The sequence below is a fragment of the Scophthalmus maximus genome, chromosome 17 (genome assembly GCF_022379125.1).
Source record: "Scophthalmus maximus strain ysfricsl-2021 chromosome 17, ASM2237912v1, whole genome shotgun sequence".
Taxonomy (NCBI): Eukaryota; Metazoa; Chordata; class Actinopteri; order Pleuronectiformes; family Scophthalmidae; genus Scophthalmus; species Scophthalmus maximus.
Window position 1 is genome coordinate 5,662,640 of NC_061531.1, and position 16,467 is coordinate 5,679,106.

At 46.2% G+C, this 16,467-nt stretch overlaps 1 protein-coding gene across 2 annotated transcripts in view; it reads left to right on the forward strand.

Annotated features, from left to right (window-relative positions):
* The window catches only part of usp43b (ubiquitin specific peptidase 43b), a 52,915-nt gene that overhangs the window by 16,593 nt on the left and 19,855 nt on the right, over positions 1-16,467 (forward strand). For both annotated transcript variants that reach the window (XM_035614780.2, XM_035614781.2), the window contains exons 3-6: positions 6,887-6,990; positions 12,353-12,445; positions 15,779-15,914; positions 16,279-16,423. In XM_035614780.2, the coding sequence (XP_035470673.1) occupies positions 6,887-6,990; positions 12,353-12,445; positions 15,779-15,914; positions 16,279-16,423 (478 nt within the window). The remainder of the gene's footprint in view (positions 1-6,886; positions 6,991-12,352; positions 12,446-15,778; positions 15,915-16,278; positions 16,424-16,467) is intronic.

Consider the following 16,467-nt stretch of genomic DNA (forward strand, 5'->3'; position numbering starts at 1 on the left):
TCAGTTTGGACCGAAGTGGTGACCGACTCACTGATGGTGCCACCCAGAGAGCCATATCTTTAGCATGGCAAAAACAACGCTCAGTAATCATGCGTTTGCACCAGAAATTAAAGGGCCAGTTCACATAGTTAGAGGTTAATTGAGGCAGCTCAGACTCGACTTTGTGACACCTAATCGATCACTTTGAGAGCAACTCATCGCGCAAAGACATTCTTTTTCTGTGGTGAAAATATAAAGTAAATTGAAGATAACTGGGTGTGATCTGTATAACATCCCTGGTCTTTGCTATATACTGGTGTACTGATCTGCTTCAGAGCTTTGACTACAAGAACAAGTTGGCAAACTTGCTGCACTGGATTTTTCAAAATCACTTTTTTTCAGATCTTGGATTGCACCTTCTTTAAGCTGTTGTCCCACATATATGATTACTTTGATGGCTTTATATTTCGCTTCTCTTATCGACCACTCAAAGCAAAAGTTCACATTCTCCCAATGTCAACCTCTGGTTGGTGGACGACCCACTCTACACCCTCCCACAATGTTTCTGTCTGAAAGCATTGATCAGGGAAGCAGTCGTTGCATTTGATGGACTGAATGGTTTGCTAGAATTGCTCACGTGCACAGATTTTTCTTATGAGGTTGACGAGCATCGGCAAATCACAAATCAAAACGCTTCCTTTTAGGCACATCGTGGATGGCTCAACATGTAGTTGAAAACCCCTGCGGCATTGTTCTGTAGACCCTTTGCTCGCGCTCTTTGACAGAGCCGTCAAAGCAAAAAGCAGACAGACGCAAACACACTGTACATCTACTTGTCCGCACAACAGTCGATCAGCCGTAACCCTGAGGTCAGTTTTGGCTCCTTTGCACCCGGTGTCTGGGCACTTAGCATGTCCGCACAAATGCAGCCCACCCGGAGCGATCGTCCCCGGGGGAGTAATGCGGGAGAGGCTTCCAGTATCATCGTTGCCGGGTCTGTTTATGGAGGGGTGCACGCACGCGACAGGAGGAGCCGCTTTGAGACTGGGACACTGTCCATTATTCATCAACGCTCTTTATGTCTGTGCGTACTGTACTCTGACTCTTTTACTCATTCAGTCACTAAATAGCACTCTACCTTCTCCTGTCCTCTCTCCATCCGTCCATATCGATGAACACACTTGCAGCGTCTTTACTCCTGCTCCATAGCGCTGTCTCTCCTCCCACGTCTCCCTCTCTCCGTTACGATCACCACGGGGGTTGAGGTTCTTGTTCTCAATCACCCCACTATAGTGCTTTCTCCAGCAGAAGCACATGTCCATCCCTGTGTGTTTCCACGGCTTGTTTAAATTATTCACATCAGGGCCATTACTGGGAACACTCGTCCCCCCGTCCCCCCCTCCACCCTTTACGATCTGCCCCCCCCCCCCGTCCATGAAAACCCATCAGGGTGAGACAGGTGGTCTGCGAGGACGGGGATGGGGGGGGGCCCCCACATTTCCTGGATTTTTCACCATAGTGGAGAGAGTGTGCTCGAGTTCCTTTGCAGTGGACCCACTGGCAGAGATGAATCACTCCCAGCAACATTTTTTGGGGGGGGAGGTGAATTATTGATAGCCAGCGTTAATCTGCGCGATTTCGGGCTTTCGTGCTGAAGTGCAGATGACCAGGGGTCAACAGTCTTGGATTGAACCGCGACTAGGTTAGTGAGTTAGCTGCTGCTCATCTGTGAGTCGGCGTCCCCGTCTGCTGAAAAGGGATGAGCGAATGCGGCGTGGCCAAAACCCTTTTTGACGACATTGATCTCAGTGCGGGTTGAAGTCCTCCCGAGCAAAATAAAATCCCCGCGTTTGCAGCCCGAGCATCAACGTACGCCGCCCTCGTTCGGTCGATGTCGTTCAGTGTTGATAAAATGCGCGTTCTTTTTAATTTTGACATTATCTCGCAATGAATAGTCGTTATGTTTTTACGGAAGAATCATTATTGTCGGCGAGTGAATACTTACCTAGAAAATAGGAGACCAAAATTAGATGTGATGATGGTATTCCTGTTGAGATACCCTCACGTGAGCGGCCGTTTGAAGGAAACGGCCCCTTCGAGGCAGCTGTCTGGTTTTCAGAAGCCAGCTGCACAACAATCTGCTCATCATGTTTAGCCTCCCGCGCCACTCTGGCCCCTCTCTCTTCCTCTCTCAGTCAAGAATCACAGCCGGTGAACTCCGGGCCTCCCGCAGACGGTGCTGGGCCAGCGGCCGGGGGCTCCGGCCCTCCCCTGCCCATGTTGCGTGCCGTATCTTTGTCATTTATCTAAATCCCCGAATTCAGTCACAGCGCACCGAGGTGCCAGGGGATTTGAGTTTTAATGTTCTCCACCCACCGGCACACGGCCCTCTCGTGTATGGCGCCGAGACGCTCATGGATTTAGCCGAGGCAGACCGTTCGCTGGCTTCACATGTCCTGGGATCGTAGCAGTTGCACATTTTTGTATGTATATTTGTGACCCTGGTTTGGGTTCCATCTCCATCTAAATTAGCTTGCCAGTGTGAGACAATCACATGTGCTAGAGAACAGTTGTGAGGTTATTACCATAGTAACCTGTTTAACACTAACCTCTCACTAGTCTGTATAAGCCAGGCCCGGTCTCATGCTGCTGTTGTACCTGCATTTCAGTTCATTCAGTCTCGGCTCAGAGGGAAAATGATTGGTTATTGTAGCTCTGGTGACGCTCCTGTTATTATTCTTTGTACAAACCAGCCAGTAAACATGAAGTCATATAGACTGAAATGTAATGTATTGATTGGTAAGGTTTTGGCTACAGTCGTCCTGCATCATCAGGGTGAGCGTGGGGTAAATCAAATTCTGGTGTTGGGCAGTTTATCCAGCACGTACAATGTGTACAGTATAATAATGTTGTCGTTGTCTTGGGTCTCAAAGATCTGACAAATAAATAACGTTTCCTGAGAAGTTCACGATGAGCAGAGGGATTTTCGTAATAGTTTAGCTTTTAAATTCTGCTTTTGAATGATGCTTAATTTGCATATTCATGTCAAACCCATTTGTTTTGTTTTTTCTTCCTGCCCCCAAACGCCCCACACCGGTGCGCCCCCCCCCCCCCCCCCCCAGGAGCCGACTCAGACTCACCCTGGTCTGCACCAAAGCTGGACTGAAAACTTTCACACCAGCTCAAACTAACTTTTAAATGATCCGTGTGTGTGTGTGTGTGTGTGTGTGTGTGTGTGTGTGTGTGTGTGTGTGTGTGTGTGTGTGTGTGTGTGTGTGTGTGTGTGTGTGTGTGTGTGTGTGTGTGTGTGTGTGTGTGTGTGTGTGTGTGTGTGTGTGTGTGTGTGTGTGTGTGTGTGTGTGTGTGGTTGGTTCATTCAGTGCAGGAATACTGGAGGTGAGTGTAAAAAGTGGAATTTCACACCCTGTGCTTTGCCCATTTTTTTTTCTTTCAGACCTGGCGCTAGAAATAGCTTCTCTGATCCCCCCCCCCCCCCCCCCCCCCCCCCCCCCCCCCCCCCCCCCCCCCTCTGTTGCCTGCCTGATTTGTTGTATTTTTATCAGTGTTAAAGTTGCATATGTTTTTTCTGACAACCAATTTCAAAGATAACATCTCAATTGCAGGCCGGCACATGGCACCTCTCGAGATGGACCCCTGATCTGTCGGGCTTTCTGAAAGAATTTCATAGGCCAGCAGCAGGCACACCAGCAGTGGATTGCTGTCTGGCCACGATCCGTTAGATGAGTGAGGCCTGATCAGAACCACATGTCAGAGGGGGCGTAACCCGTCCCACTTTCTCACTCCGCTCAAACGTCCGCATCGTCGACAGCTACTGTTAACACACAGCTGACGCCTCGCAGTCTGTTGACATGGCAGAGCTGAGCCACGGATTTCTGAGAAGCGATAAGACCCACTGTGCCTGCACTCGGTGGCCTTACCGTTGCTTTCTTATCTCTACACAAAGATAGCGATGGAATCCGTGACCAAATATGCGGAATGAAAAAAGGGAGGCAGTGAAGGAGTCTGAGGGCTTTTGCATTTCACCCTCTTTAATTCCTAACCTTACATTGCACCTTTTCAATGAACCAGTAACAAGGTCGGCCGGACTGAACCTTCCCCCCGTTCGGCAGTGCTGACATTACGTGGGACAAGCTGACAAAGGGTTGCAAAAACCCTGACGTCCACGCAGAGAGCAACGAGAGAGAAAGGAGGCAGAGCGTTGTCATTGTGCGCGCCTGTTGAAGCACAACGCAGAGAGACGGTCAGGTTTCAGTCTCGCGCTCGCTTCTCCGCAAAGCTCGCACGCTTTCAGGAGAATAGACTCGGGGTTTTGAAACGTCGGTGAACTGTAAAGGACTCTGCTGTCTCTCCGTCGTTGTCCGTCTCACACTGATTTCCCGGACGCGAACACGCACGCACGCACACACACACACACACACACACACACACACACACACACACACACACACACACACACACACACCCCCTCCTCTTCCCTCTCCCCTTTTAGAAATTCTAAACCTCCTTTCAGCTCCGTTTGTGAGCGGAGGTCATGGTCGACCTGCCAGCCTGGGAACGGTGGCAGCCAGTACGGGAGCATGAGCTGCAAATGGGAGGAATAGTAAACACAGAAGAGTGTGTGTGTGTGTGTGTGTGTGTGTGTGTGTGTGTGTGTGTGTGTGTGTGTGTGTGTGTGTGTGTGTGTGTGTGTGTGTGTGTGTGTGTGTGTGTGTGTGTGTGTGTGTGTGTGTGTGTGTGTGTGTGTGTGTGTGTGTGTGTGTGTGTGTGTGTGTGTGTGTGTGCGCGCGTGCGTGCGTGTTAACAGAAGAAGGCTTGGGAAGTGTATTTTCCGTTTGGCCTGGCCAGCCTGATGTGAAAGCACAGCCGCAATGATATGATGACTTAATGCACTCTCAAGTACCTGACTTAACAGCAGGCTATTGTGGGAGAGATAGCGTGCGAACAAGGTGCTCGCACTGTACGCAACGTTATGGCCTTTTAAGCAGAACCACTCAGTGACCGAAAGAACGTTTTTCAGGACATATTCTTGGCTGGTAAGGTGTGAAACGGAGCTGGTAGAGACATCCCACCGCTGTGAGAGCAGTTTTAGATTATTTTTTTTAATCCTGCTCAGCCATTTCATAGTGACATTGTGGGGAATACACATTTGTTTTCTTGATGATAGAACATTTCTACTTTCATGTCTCCACAGGAAACATTTAACTACTTCAAAAAAATTTGTTACAAGTTATACGTAACGTCGTAATCTCCACCCGCTTGCGAATCTAAAGCCTACATATTAATGTCTTTTTTGTTTGATGCATACAAAAATTAAATGTAAAAAAAAACGACAACAAGTTACTGATTCACAAGGGTTTATGTCACAGACTAGGAGGCTAAGCTCACCAGCTGCTGGTTTGTATTTAACCTGCAGTATGTTTCAAACATTCAAGTCAATTTCTCAAGTCAGATGATAGTGTACATATATACTGTATATGTGGTATGGCAACAAAAATCTATTGTCCAAAGTAGCCACCAAAATAATTCTCTAGCAGCAGCTTTCCTCAGTAGATATCTTTATATGACCTACAAGTTTTTTAGGGGAGGCCCTGTCGACCAACCACTCTCAGCATAGATCATGGACTTTATATAAAGATGGACGTAGTCACCGGGTCCGGAAAATGACGCCAATGGTGAAGTGACTGAAGCCTGTCTTCTCTGGGATCACCAGCAGAGGGCGACTCACTGCTTGCGAAAAAGAAGTCCATGTCTATAGAAGTTTATATGAAAATGTCTCTTCTTCTCACTTCATTTATAACGTCGGTAAACATTTTCCTGAGGAGCTTATGGTCTCAATCGCGAGTTTTAAGTTTCAATATCAATGAATTCGTGGATACTGTGTGATTGACAGTATCGTCCAATAGGAGCAGGTTGCAGGTCTAGGTGGACGTGGACTCCTGCTCCTCCAAATACGGTTACTTCTGGTCTCCACAGACCAAGATGGCGCTCGTCAGAAATACAATGGGAGTCCACAAACCGATGGGTGACATCACGCTGGGTTGCCACTTGGCAGAGATACAGGTCACTCAGGGTGAAATCAGTGCGTCTAGATTTTAATTCACTTAATTTGCAACCAATGAAACCTTGACTGCACCACTTAGCAGCACTTTAATATGGCTACCAACTCTGAACAGATGCATCTTTTATATTTGTCCGTTTGCTCTGACTTTGTGCTCTTATACATTGTTTGATTTCCCTCTACTGTGAATCAGATTTCCCCTCGAGGGACAATGTAAATCTCTGCACTCTGAACTGCCCTCAAAACATTTGGTGCGCCATTAGCACCAAAATGAATTTCAGATTGTGACATTTCGGCGTGTAGGCCTTGAGAAAAAACTGGTTTATTGTTCTGTGAAGCTGTTGTAGAAGGTTATACACTTTTTCGCACAGTTGTGTCATTAACGCACAGCAGTGGCTGTCAGATTCTCCCTGTTTGTTCCATCCCACATTTTTATTTTGTGACCTTGCAAGTCTTTCAGTGATCAGTCTCATTTTCTTTCCTTTTTTTCTCATCTTTTCCCCTTTTCTTTTATCTTCATCCAAGGCCAGCTTCCTATAGCTGCATATATGAAAGAATAAACGGTTTCCCAGGGGTTATCTTTAGGCCAATGCCTTCCCCCAATTTTCAATATCACTTCATTGCCAGAGCAAAAGCGCAAATGTGCTGAAGCTGCATTCCATGGAAGCCTCTGCTTTTCTAAATTTATTGCTGCGCCGCTATTATTTACAGTACGAGTTTTTTTTCTCACGGCAGCTCTTGTCAAGCTGGGCGATGCACGATGGATCTGTGAAGAATGTCACAGCGTGACAGCTCTGTGTTTTACGGGTGGCCTCCTCTGTGCCGCAGGGCCCCGGTGGAGCCGAGGAGCAGCCGACTCCGGACCCGCTCCAGTCCCAGCAGCCCCGAGTCCAGCACAGCTTCGTCCAGGAACACTTCCAGGCCCAGTACAAGTGAGTCTCCCTTCTTAACCCAACATACTCACAAATCAAACAATTGTCACTTGCGTCCACATCACGCTGCCCAACGATTCCCATATGCAGAGCCGGACGTAGCCTATATGGGGCCCTTAGCAGAATTTGAATTGATTAAACCAGTATTTGCTCGCCATAAGGTGGCGTCTTTGTATGATTGCCATTGACATAATATAACGTGTATAATAAACTAAATTACATTTTTTTTTAAATCAAGCTTTCTTGTGGGACATTATTAGTGCTCTTGGGGGCCCCCTGGTGGGCACGGGGGCCCCAAGCAGGCGCTTAGTTCGCTCATGCCTCGGCCCGGCCTGGCCCATGTGGTATTTAGGCTTCATTGATTAGATCACGGTTAATCTTTGCTAGATAAAGCAGATGTAATGGGGGTGTCAATACTTCTTTTACACAGAGCTCCTCAGAGACGCAGACGTCAGGTTAGAAGAACAGTATATCTTACTAATTATCACGCAGGCAAAAGCAGTAAGGTCTCATGAGAGACTCCCCGAGTGGCCTAACCTCCGTGCCTGGCAGGGAAATAGAAATCCTCTCTGTAACAAGCACTAATTTGCAGCTTACCGTTTGTGCCGGGTTAAACAATCGAGGTTGGCAGCCGCGGCCAAACGGACGAGGATTTTCACTGCCGCAGTGGCCTGTGAAATTGTTGCGGTTGCACAGGCTCTTTGTGATGCGCAGGCTGCATTATCAACATGTCTCCACGCAGCTGGATCTCCTCGTGACGCCCATCAATCAGTCACCCCCTCTCCGATAAAGAGGCAGTAAAGGTTTACATCTGTCAGCTGTGCTCCACTCGGAGCGGAGCGTCATTCAGACACTGAGTCCATCTGGCAAGCTCATCTATGCGCCACGTCCAATAGGAGACGGCCGCTAATATTTCTCTTCTTTATGGTTCTGGTCCCAGAGAAAGAGACGGGAGTTTGCAGAGCAAATTTGTTGCATGGGTTTGAACCTTTAAACACCTTTGACCAAACTGTCCAATTACACAGATCTCAGACCTCGAAAATCTGATCGGAGTTTAATTGATAGAACCGTTGAAGAAGCAGTTTCCCCCCGCCGACCGAGCTGTTACAGTCTTGTTTGTCAGTACCTTCCCTCCTTAATTCCTCGGAAAATTGTCAGCTCTGTGTGACTGCCGGTAATACATCTGTCAGAGCGCATCCCTTAATTGCTACCCTCGCTGTCAAATGTTTCAGATGTGAGCTGTGGGTGTGTCTCGACAGGAAGCAGCAGTCTTAGCAGCCTGGCAGGCGAAATGTGTCGTGTCCCCCCCCCCCCCACTCAAACACTGCGTTAAAGCAGGGACACTGGTGGAGATTGCGCAGAGGGAAAATATATATATGACTGCGTGACTCTTAATGTACACAGTAAGAGTACAGTTTAAGTCAAATTGCAGACACCATGCATCACAAGGGAGAGAGATGTCAAATGGAGATGAATGCTCTCTTACTATTGCTGGAACGAATCTTTGAACAGATATCTCTCTTGAGTCCCGTCCCTCTCCTCGCCCGAGCCCCCATCACTGCCGGTGCAACACTTCACAATGTGCCTTCCGATGTGATCCAGCATCTCAAGGTTGACAGACTGGAAATGTATTCTTATAATAGCCTGGTTTGTCACTGTGCAACAATCGCTGCCACTTACACGCGTTCAGACGGGTTAAATCACTGTCCGGGCAGGACGAGCCCGGAGTCGTCGGATCTAAACTTGTATGATCTGTCGTCACGTGCTGAGGCTGATCGAAATGACCTTTTTGTGGATGATCATTTTCTGTGGCGTACCAAACATGACCCTGATGCTGCGTCACGATCTAAATTCATTCTGTCATCGCTGATTTATAAATCTATTGGCCCATCTGATCAGGTAAGTAAAACGTGCATTGGATCAAAGGCTGTGATCCTTGTCCATACGTGGCTGAGCCGCGGGCTGCAGTGAGCGGGGACTGCGAGGGCAATGTCTGTCTGCCTGCCGAGCGTTGTTCATGACGGTGAAGCCGGGTGACGGGGAGCCGAGCGTTTCAAATTGCAAACGTGCTGCGGCTCCAGTGGGAGTGCAGCTCGTCTCACTGTGAAGACCCTCACTTCTCACTGTGTGACCTTTTGTTGTGATCATAACTCTGGATTAGTCATGATTTCCAGGGCAGGCTCGAGTTACCTGTGTTATTTTTTCACAGGCCCAATAATGGGGCTGTTTGTTGTGTGTGTATATTGCGATTTCAATTGGTGAATTATGAGGCGCGCATTAAGGTTAATGCCTTTTTTTCCATTTCAGAGCATTAACGTGGTGAACAAACTACCTTTCATCCCCCAACAGAGGATCTCACGGCCGGTCTGTTTAATTCTAATCTGAGACCTCTGTTTGCTTGTACCTGCCTCCCCTAGGAAAGAGAATCTGTTAGATAAAGATCCCCAGGTGAAAAGTTTCAGCAGTGGGTTGTGGTGCAGAGCATCAGTCTCAGACTCTCTTCAGCATGGCTGCATCGCAGACGAGGAGGGGGGGGGGGGGGCGTACCTCTCAACCTTTGCACGCTTCCTCCATTAGAGCATCACCAGAATATCACCTCTTCCTCTTGGTCCCTTTTCTCTTTTTAAGTGTTTTTCGAGCAGCGCGGGGAACATCTATGTTTCAGTGGAGCCCGAGTGTGATTTGTATGCTCAGAGTGCAGTCCACCCTCACTGTTTCCTGGCGAGAATAAGACATCCGTAGGGCAACCGTTCCACTCTGCCAAGACCGAGGGGTCCACTAAGAGCCAGTGTCAGCTGGGCTTGCTTGAATAGAGCTTTATTCACTCCCCCCCCCCCCCCTTCTGGGTCTGTCAGGTGCCTTCCTATAATGAAAATACTTTCCAATAGTTCATCTATGACTCCGTTTTCCAATGGTACGATGCGGCGCGCAGGTCGCGAAGTCCGTAATCGATTTGTGTGTGTCATGGTGCTGTGCAATACTTCTTCAGAAGTGTTGAATAAAAACCGAAAAGTTATTTCACTTCACACAGTGGCAGATTTATAAATGTCATGCTGATAGTAAAAGAAATAAAATGAAACACTAAATCAGAGGCACAACAGTAGCCCTGTACACCTGTAGTTCCCTGCATGAGAATAAAACGTATTCCCCTTTTTGTCTCTTTGAAACGCAAGAGCTTCCATGCACAAGTTCACAATGGCCTGATTGACCTTTTCTGGATGTTGTTTGATGAATAATTGTATTAAAGAGGATATTATTTGAATCACAAACCACATCACCTATGGCTTAGAAATATGAGGAAGTGCATATAAAACGTTCCCATTCAGTTTTCATATAAAGAGCCACGCAAATTATCACTAAATTGGATGATGACGGAGCATGTCTTTTTAATAAAACTTCATATCTTAAAATCTAAGATTATTAAATTGATCTTACCATGCACTATGCTAATCATGTCTGTAAAGAGACTGCAAATGTGAACGTATCAATAAAATGTAAAAAGGAATAAGAAAATAAATGCATTTCAATAAAACAAGTGGCTGTATGAAACTGTGCAGTTCCATTCAGAGATTTAACAGGCTGTTTAAATGTAAGGTGATCGATAAAGATGAGACACTTGATATTTGATACTATCTGTTTGATATCCACGTGTGTGAAAATGACAGGTAGTAAATGTGAGGCCACGTGCAGCCATAGAGTTATAATCTGGATTGTGGGTATAGGTCTTAATAAGGTAAATGGTGGTATGCTAGAAAAAAGTTCAAGTACCAACTGTATTAGTGGGAGGAGCTAAACCCTTTTTACTTTTAGCAAACAATTTCAACTGTCTCTCCAGTGTTTTTTTCTATTCATTGTAGCTATTTGAACCATTTATTCAGTAATTAAAATATTATTTATACATTTTAGATGTTTTAACTTTTACATATAGCCGACATGATATATTTAAAACATTTGTCTTAAACCATAAGTTTTGGCTGATTGTTTCGACTTCTCTTCTCGCCTGTGAATTGGTTTTCATGCATTCTCAGTCACAACACACAGCTGCTGTTCGTGTGTTCTGTCGAGGGATTATGGAGCAGGATCCAAATACAGGCTACTAGGTAATCCAAAACGATCTGGCAGGGATGGTGAGACACATTAGGGAACAGGAAGTGACTCTAAAGTAAAACAGGAAATACAAAAGTCAAGGTGTAACAAACAGGACGGATCACAAATAAGAAATGAGCAGAATAAGACAGGAAATCACAAGACCAAGGACTACTCAGAAAATGAAATATAACGAAAAAAGAGTTCGTCATTATCAAAGTTAAGGATCCTGGCAGTACAGACGATTCTGTATTGTATTTTAAGATTTTTATTAAATCATAACTTTTTTATTTGTTGAGCTAGTCTACAATCTTTCCACATAACCCCTGACAACTACATACCCCTATCGAGTACAACTGCCCCTGGTTGGGATTCACTGCTTTAGAAGAAGATGACCGAATATACCGATTGACTGGTTGATGGATTTTCCTCTTGTGTAATGGTAATAAGTCATGAATCTCTTTTATGTACAGCGTGTGTTCCCCCCCCCCCCCACGCATTCGAGACTCACTTAATTATCGCGTATTTACAGAAAGTCTAATCCAGGAAATCCGGCACAGATTAACTCAAAGCATATTAAGGACAAAAGATTTAATTTAGTTGCAGGACAGTTTACAGAATCACCTCCAGCAATCAGCCTTTCACTCCGGTGGGCTCTCTGACTCACTGATCGGACAATTAGCTCACTGGAATAAAAGATTTCCTCTTGGGAAAATGAAGAGGGCTTCATTGAAAGAAGTGTAATCTTGTGCACGAGTGACTGAATGGAAAACCGTTGCTGTACGCCCTCAGCCATTTCCCTTTCGCAGGGATCCGTGTCCTGCGCGTTCAGATGAAGATGAAGAAAGGCCCCCACGGAAGGAAACTCCCCGCCTGTCTCCGCTCGGGATCCCATAACGGCACCGCATTAGTAGCACTGGTGAGAGTGATGCAACAAGATGGAAACGTCGCCTGCAGGTTCCCGTGCATCGCGCCAAATCACCCCAGGGAGCCACTTCTACTCACCGCGCCCCCGACCCCAACCCCAACCCCTTTAGTTGCTGTCAGTCTCACCAGTTGCATCACTCGCCTCCTCCGTCCTCGCCAGATAAGATCAAGGCGCTCGGGGTGGAAACAATGTGTTGTTCGTTTGTCTAACAAGATTAAGCCGTCTCCTTTTTTCCTGGCTGACATGAGTCAGGAGGACTTTGAAATGAATTGGAAAGTCTGTGTCATCTCAGGAAAGCTGTTTCTTTTTGAAGGCTAATGTGACTGATGTGCTCTGTTTTCCCCTCAGATCTTCCCTGACATGTCCCCACTGTCTGAAACAGAGCAACACCTTTGACCCTTTCCTCTGCATCTCACTCCCCATACCTCTTCGCCAGACCAGGTGAGCGCAGCCGACTGATGTCCGTCGTCCGTGATGACAAGATGATTATTAGTCCGGTGCCTGGTCTGATTTCTTGGAGGCCTGACTATCATCACGCCCTTCATTTGATAATGAAACAAAACGTCAATGAATGAATGTAATTTGGTAATTTCCCAAGACCCTCGTGTCTGTGGGGTTAATATGCATCTACAGCCAGCAGTTGGTTCGCTCAGCTTTGCATACATACTCCTAACAAGGAGGTTATCACTTGGTTTCTGTGCACGTTAATCAAACAAAAGCCGCTTTCAGACAGGTGCAGGCATTTTCCTGAAATTTACCACAGAGGTGCCGTGGAGGGCCAGTCTCCTGCTGCGTTCGGCATATGTGAACGGCAAACTTTCCGGGAAAAAAATACCTAAACCCAAATTTTCCTGACATTTCTCGGGGGTCGTGTCTGAAAACAGCAGCTTATGGTAAATGTTCAAGTAGAGCCAGCAGTCGCTGAGCTTTGTTTGGTTAACAGGGAAACTTGCTTCAAGGTTACCACTTGGTTTTGTGCATTTAAATAAACAGAATTGAACCTGTTCATTTGCGAGCTACAGCGATACCAGACACATTGTTATTTATTTTTTCACTTTTGTACAGAGCCAGTCTTTATGCAAAACTGCAATAACTGACTGCTGGATCGTCTAATTCTGCAGCTTCTTATTCACCAATTTGAAATCTCTGCAAAAAAAAACCATGAATAAATTACAATTAGAAAAGTGGCCGGTCAGCATCCAGCCTTGTTTATGCACCACAGTACAGTAGGAACACAAGTTGTGAAGGGGCTGGTATCAAAAAGGGAAACGTTGGTGGAAACCCCTCTCAGCATTGAGGAACAATGTCTTATTCAGCCTCACATCACAACACCCACTCGGCCTCCATGTCGGAGCGGCGGGGGTCGGTCTGTTCGGGAAGTGCTGACCGCTTCAAGGAGGGGAGAGCCCATCCACTTCTCTCCCCAGCCGGTGCCTCTCTCACTTTAGTTCCGCAGTAGTTTCTCTCTCTCTCTCTCTCTTAAACACACACACACACACACACACACACACACAAATGCAAACGCAAACATGTGGCATGAACACTAACATTTACTTTAATACACACAATGGTAATGATACAGTATGCTTTATGTGGTCTGAATTTCATCTCCCACAACCTCCTGTCCTGTCCTGTCCTGTCCTGTCCTGTCCTGTGGAGGTGGGCTGTAAGCAGATAAGACCCACGTCTGTTCTCCACCTTTTTCTACATCCTACTCTTTTATGTAGTGCAAAAAAAAACAGGACTCTAACATTAACCATCCATTTTAACCTCTGGCTCAGGTTTAGTTTTAGTTTTTCTCATTGAACAGACAGATAAGGTATTGATCTTTTCAGCTCACCCACGGCGAGAACTCTAATAAGGGTATTTCCCCAAAGTGTTAAGCCATTGCTTTAGCATATACATTTGATAGCGTTGTTGTAATGTAAAGCTCTTCTACGTGACTGACACACTGAGGTGTCTCTCTTTTCAATTTTGCCAGGGTTTTTTTTCTTCTTTTTTCTTGGCAGTTATTGACATCCTTTCAGTTTGTACAGTCTTTAAAATAGTTCATGCAGGTTCAGCCAGCATCCCTTCTCTGATTTTGGGAAATAGCTTGTAAAAAGCTTCATTCTGACAACGTTCCAAGTCGAGAGCATTCAGTTCCCATCCTTGATTTCTGTGTGTGGCAGATAGGGTGAGAGAGAACAAAAACACACTTCTGGCTTCCAGTTAGTTATAGTTCTAACCCACTCCAAAGTGCTGCTGCTGGTTAATGGCTGATGTAATTGCTCAGGGCTAAAATGCACTTCCGAGATGCTTGAAGAATACAAAGCCGGTGGGTCGCTCAGGTCCTTCAGAAACACAACGGGCAGTGGTGCGAGACCCAGGGCTGAAAGCTAATAGCTTGTCACAAGGGGATGTTACTGACTGTATGAATACATCGTTCGGATATGCACAGATGGAGATATGAACAGCCGCTGAATTTCTACACACAATACAGAGACATACACACAATGGTGACATTTTTCTTTTCTTAGACCCTTGAGACTAAAAAAGATCATTTCATAGTTTCTTTATCGCGTGTATGCAAGGGGTCTGCGTGGATCTGCGTGATGTATATGCGAGCGCGGAGAATGTGCCAGACATGTCAGGAAGTGTCATGCACCGTATGTACATATGTACTTTATTTCCCACCCTTTGTCCTTTTCTTTCTAAGTGGTCACGCACACACAGTTATCTTTTTGTTTAACTTGTCCATGATGTTTGGAGACGTTGTGTTGGGTACGTGTCCGTGTGCACAAGCCACCGACTGTAGTATGAATAGGAGCATGTCTTTGTTCATGTCTGCCGGAGGACAACTGGAAACCACGAACTGGCCTCAACTTTATTTTCACCACGTCCTCCCATTGCATGCACAATCAAACATCGATACGACCCAACAAGATATTTACAACCACAATTTTAAATCATGCAATGTGGCCAAATGTAGCTCTGACCTGTTTGATTCATAGTTACATGGTTAAAATGTTATTGTTTTTAAACTGATTTGAATATGAATCTGAACACAAATATATATAGAAGCTGTGTGTCCCATCCCAAGGACGCACTGTACCAAACCTCCTTGGCTGCCGAGCAGAGGTTATTCTGAGTTTGTGCTGCAGGTGTCTTTTCTATGATACAGGTTTTTGTTTATATGTTTGTATATATGTATTTATCCACAAGATGAATTAGAGTTAAGCAGTTTGTTCAAGGTTACTTTAATTTTAATATGCACACGGCCTCAAAGTACCTTTTTTCTGCTGTGACAGTTACTTTGCAAGGGCTCAGAAAATGTTATATTATTTCACTTAGATTTATCATTATTATCATATTCAAGTGCACATAAATAACAAAACTATTCCTGTCATCACCCTTTCATATCTCCAGATAATTGTTTTGGGCCCCACAGTGTCCAGGCCACACATAGATACTCCCACAGGCACCTGGTAGTGTTCCTCTCCGTAAGAAGCCATTATGTCCCGGCGCCCTGCTCATGTCAGCCCCGACTCTGGAGGGGTCAGAGCCGGGCGCTCTCTGTTTTTTAAAAATGCAATAGAGTTTCCATTATTTTGCACTCATAAAACTCTTAATGATCCATTATTAATGTTAAAACGTATTGATTTATTCATGAAAGTCTTCATTTGTCCCTTCCTGGCCGTAGAAGAGGCTGCAGGAGAAATGCCACAGAAATCCAAAACAGAGGCCGTTCTATTTCCCCACCTTCCCTGATTCTCATGCGTTCATCTCTGGCAGGCTGCTGTGTGTGACCCTGGTGTTCAGCACCAAAGGACAGCGGTACCTGCGCACCGGGCTGGCCGTGCCTCTGTTCGGCTCCGTGGCCTGCCTGAGGAGGATGGTGGCCGACGAGGGCAAGCTTTCTCCAGACCAGGTAACGCAGAGCCGGAGTACAGATGCTGTACAAGGTGTGCACCCTGGTTCCTCTACTGTAACAGGAGCAGCACAGCGCAACTTGGCTTGGCACATGAGTGGGATTATAGTCATTTTGTTTTCTCCTTTGACCCCTTACTCGCACATCATTGCAATGTCAAAACGTTGTGCTGGATTTGAGATTAGTGGGAATAATGGTGCGACTGCTGGTTTTGCCGCAAGTGGGTTCAAAGTTCACTCTCACAGCATTATAAGATTTATAATGGCTCTGTAATAAGGAAACTAATGTGCGTGCTTGTGTGTGCGCGCGTGTGTGTGTGTGTGTGTGTGTGTGTGCGCGCGCGCGCGTGTGTGCGTGCGACCAGGTGATCCTGACAGAGGTTTACTCCACAGGGTTCCAGCGCTCCTTCTTCGATGAGGACGATCTAACCAGCATCGCTGAGAACGATATCGTCTACGCCTTCCAGGCTCCGCCCCTCTACATCCGAGGAGGCTCTGCACGCATCTCAGGTAGCGGAAGTCAAAGGAGCACGTGCTCTTTTTAGCCGCGCCGT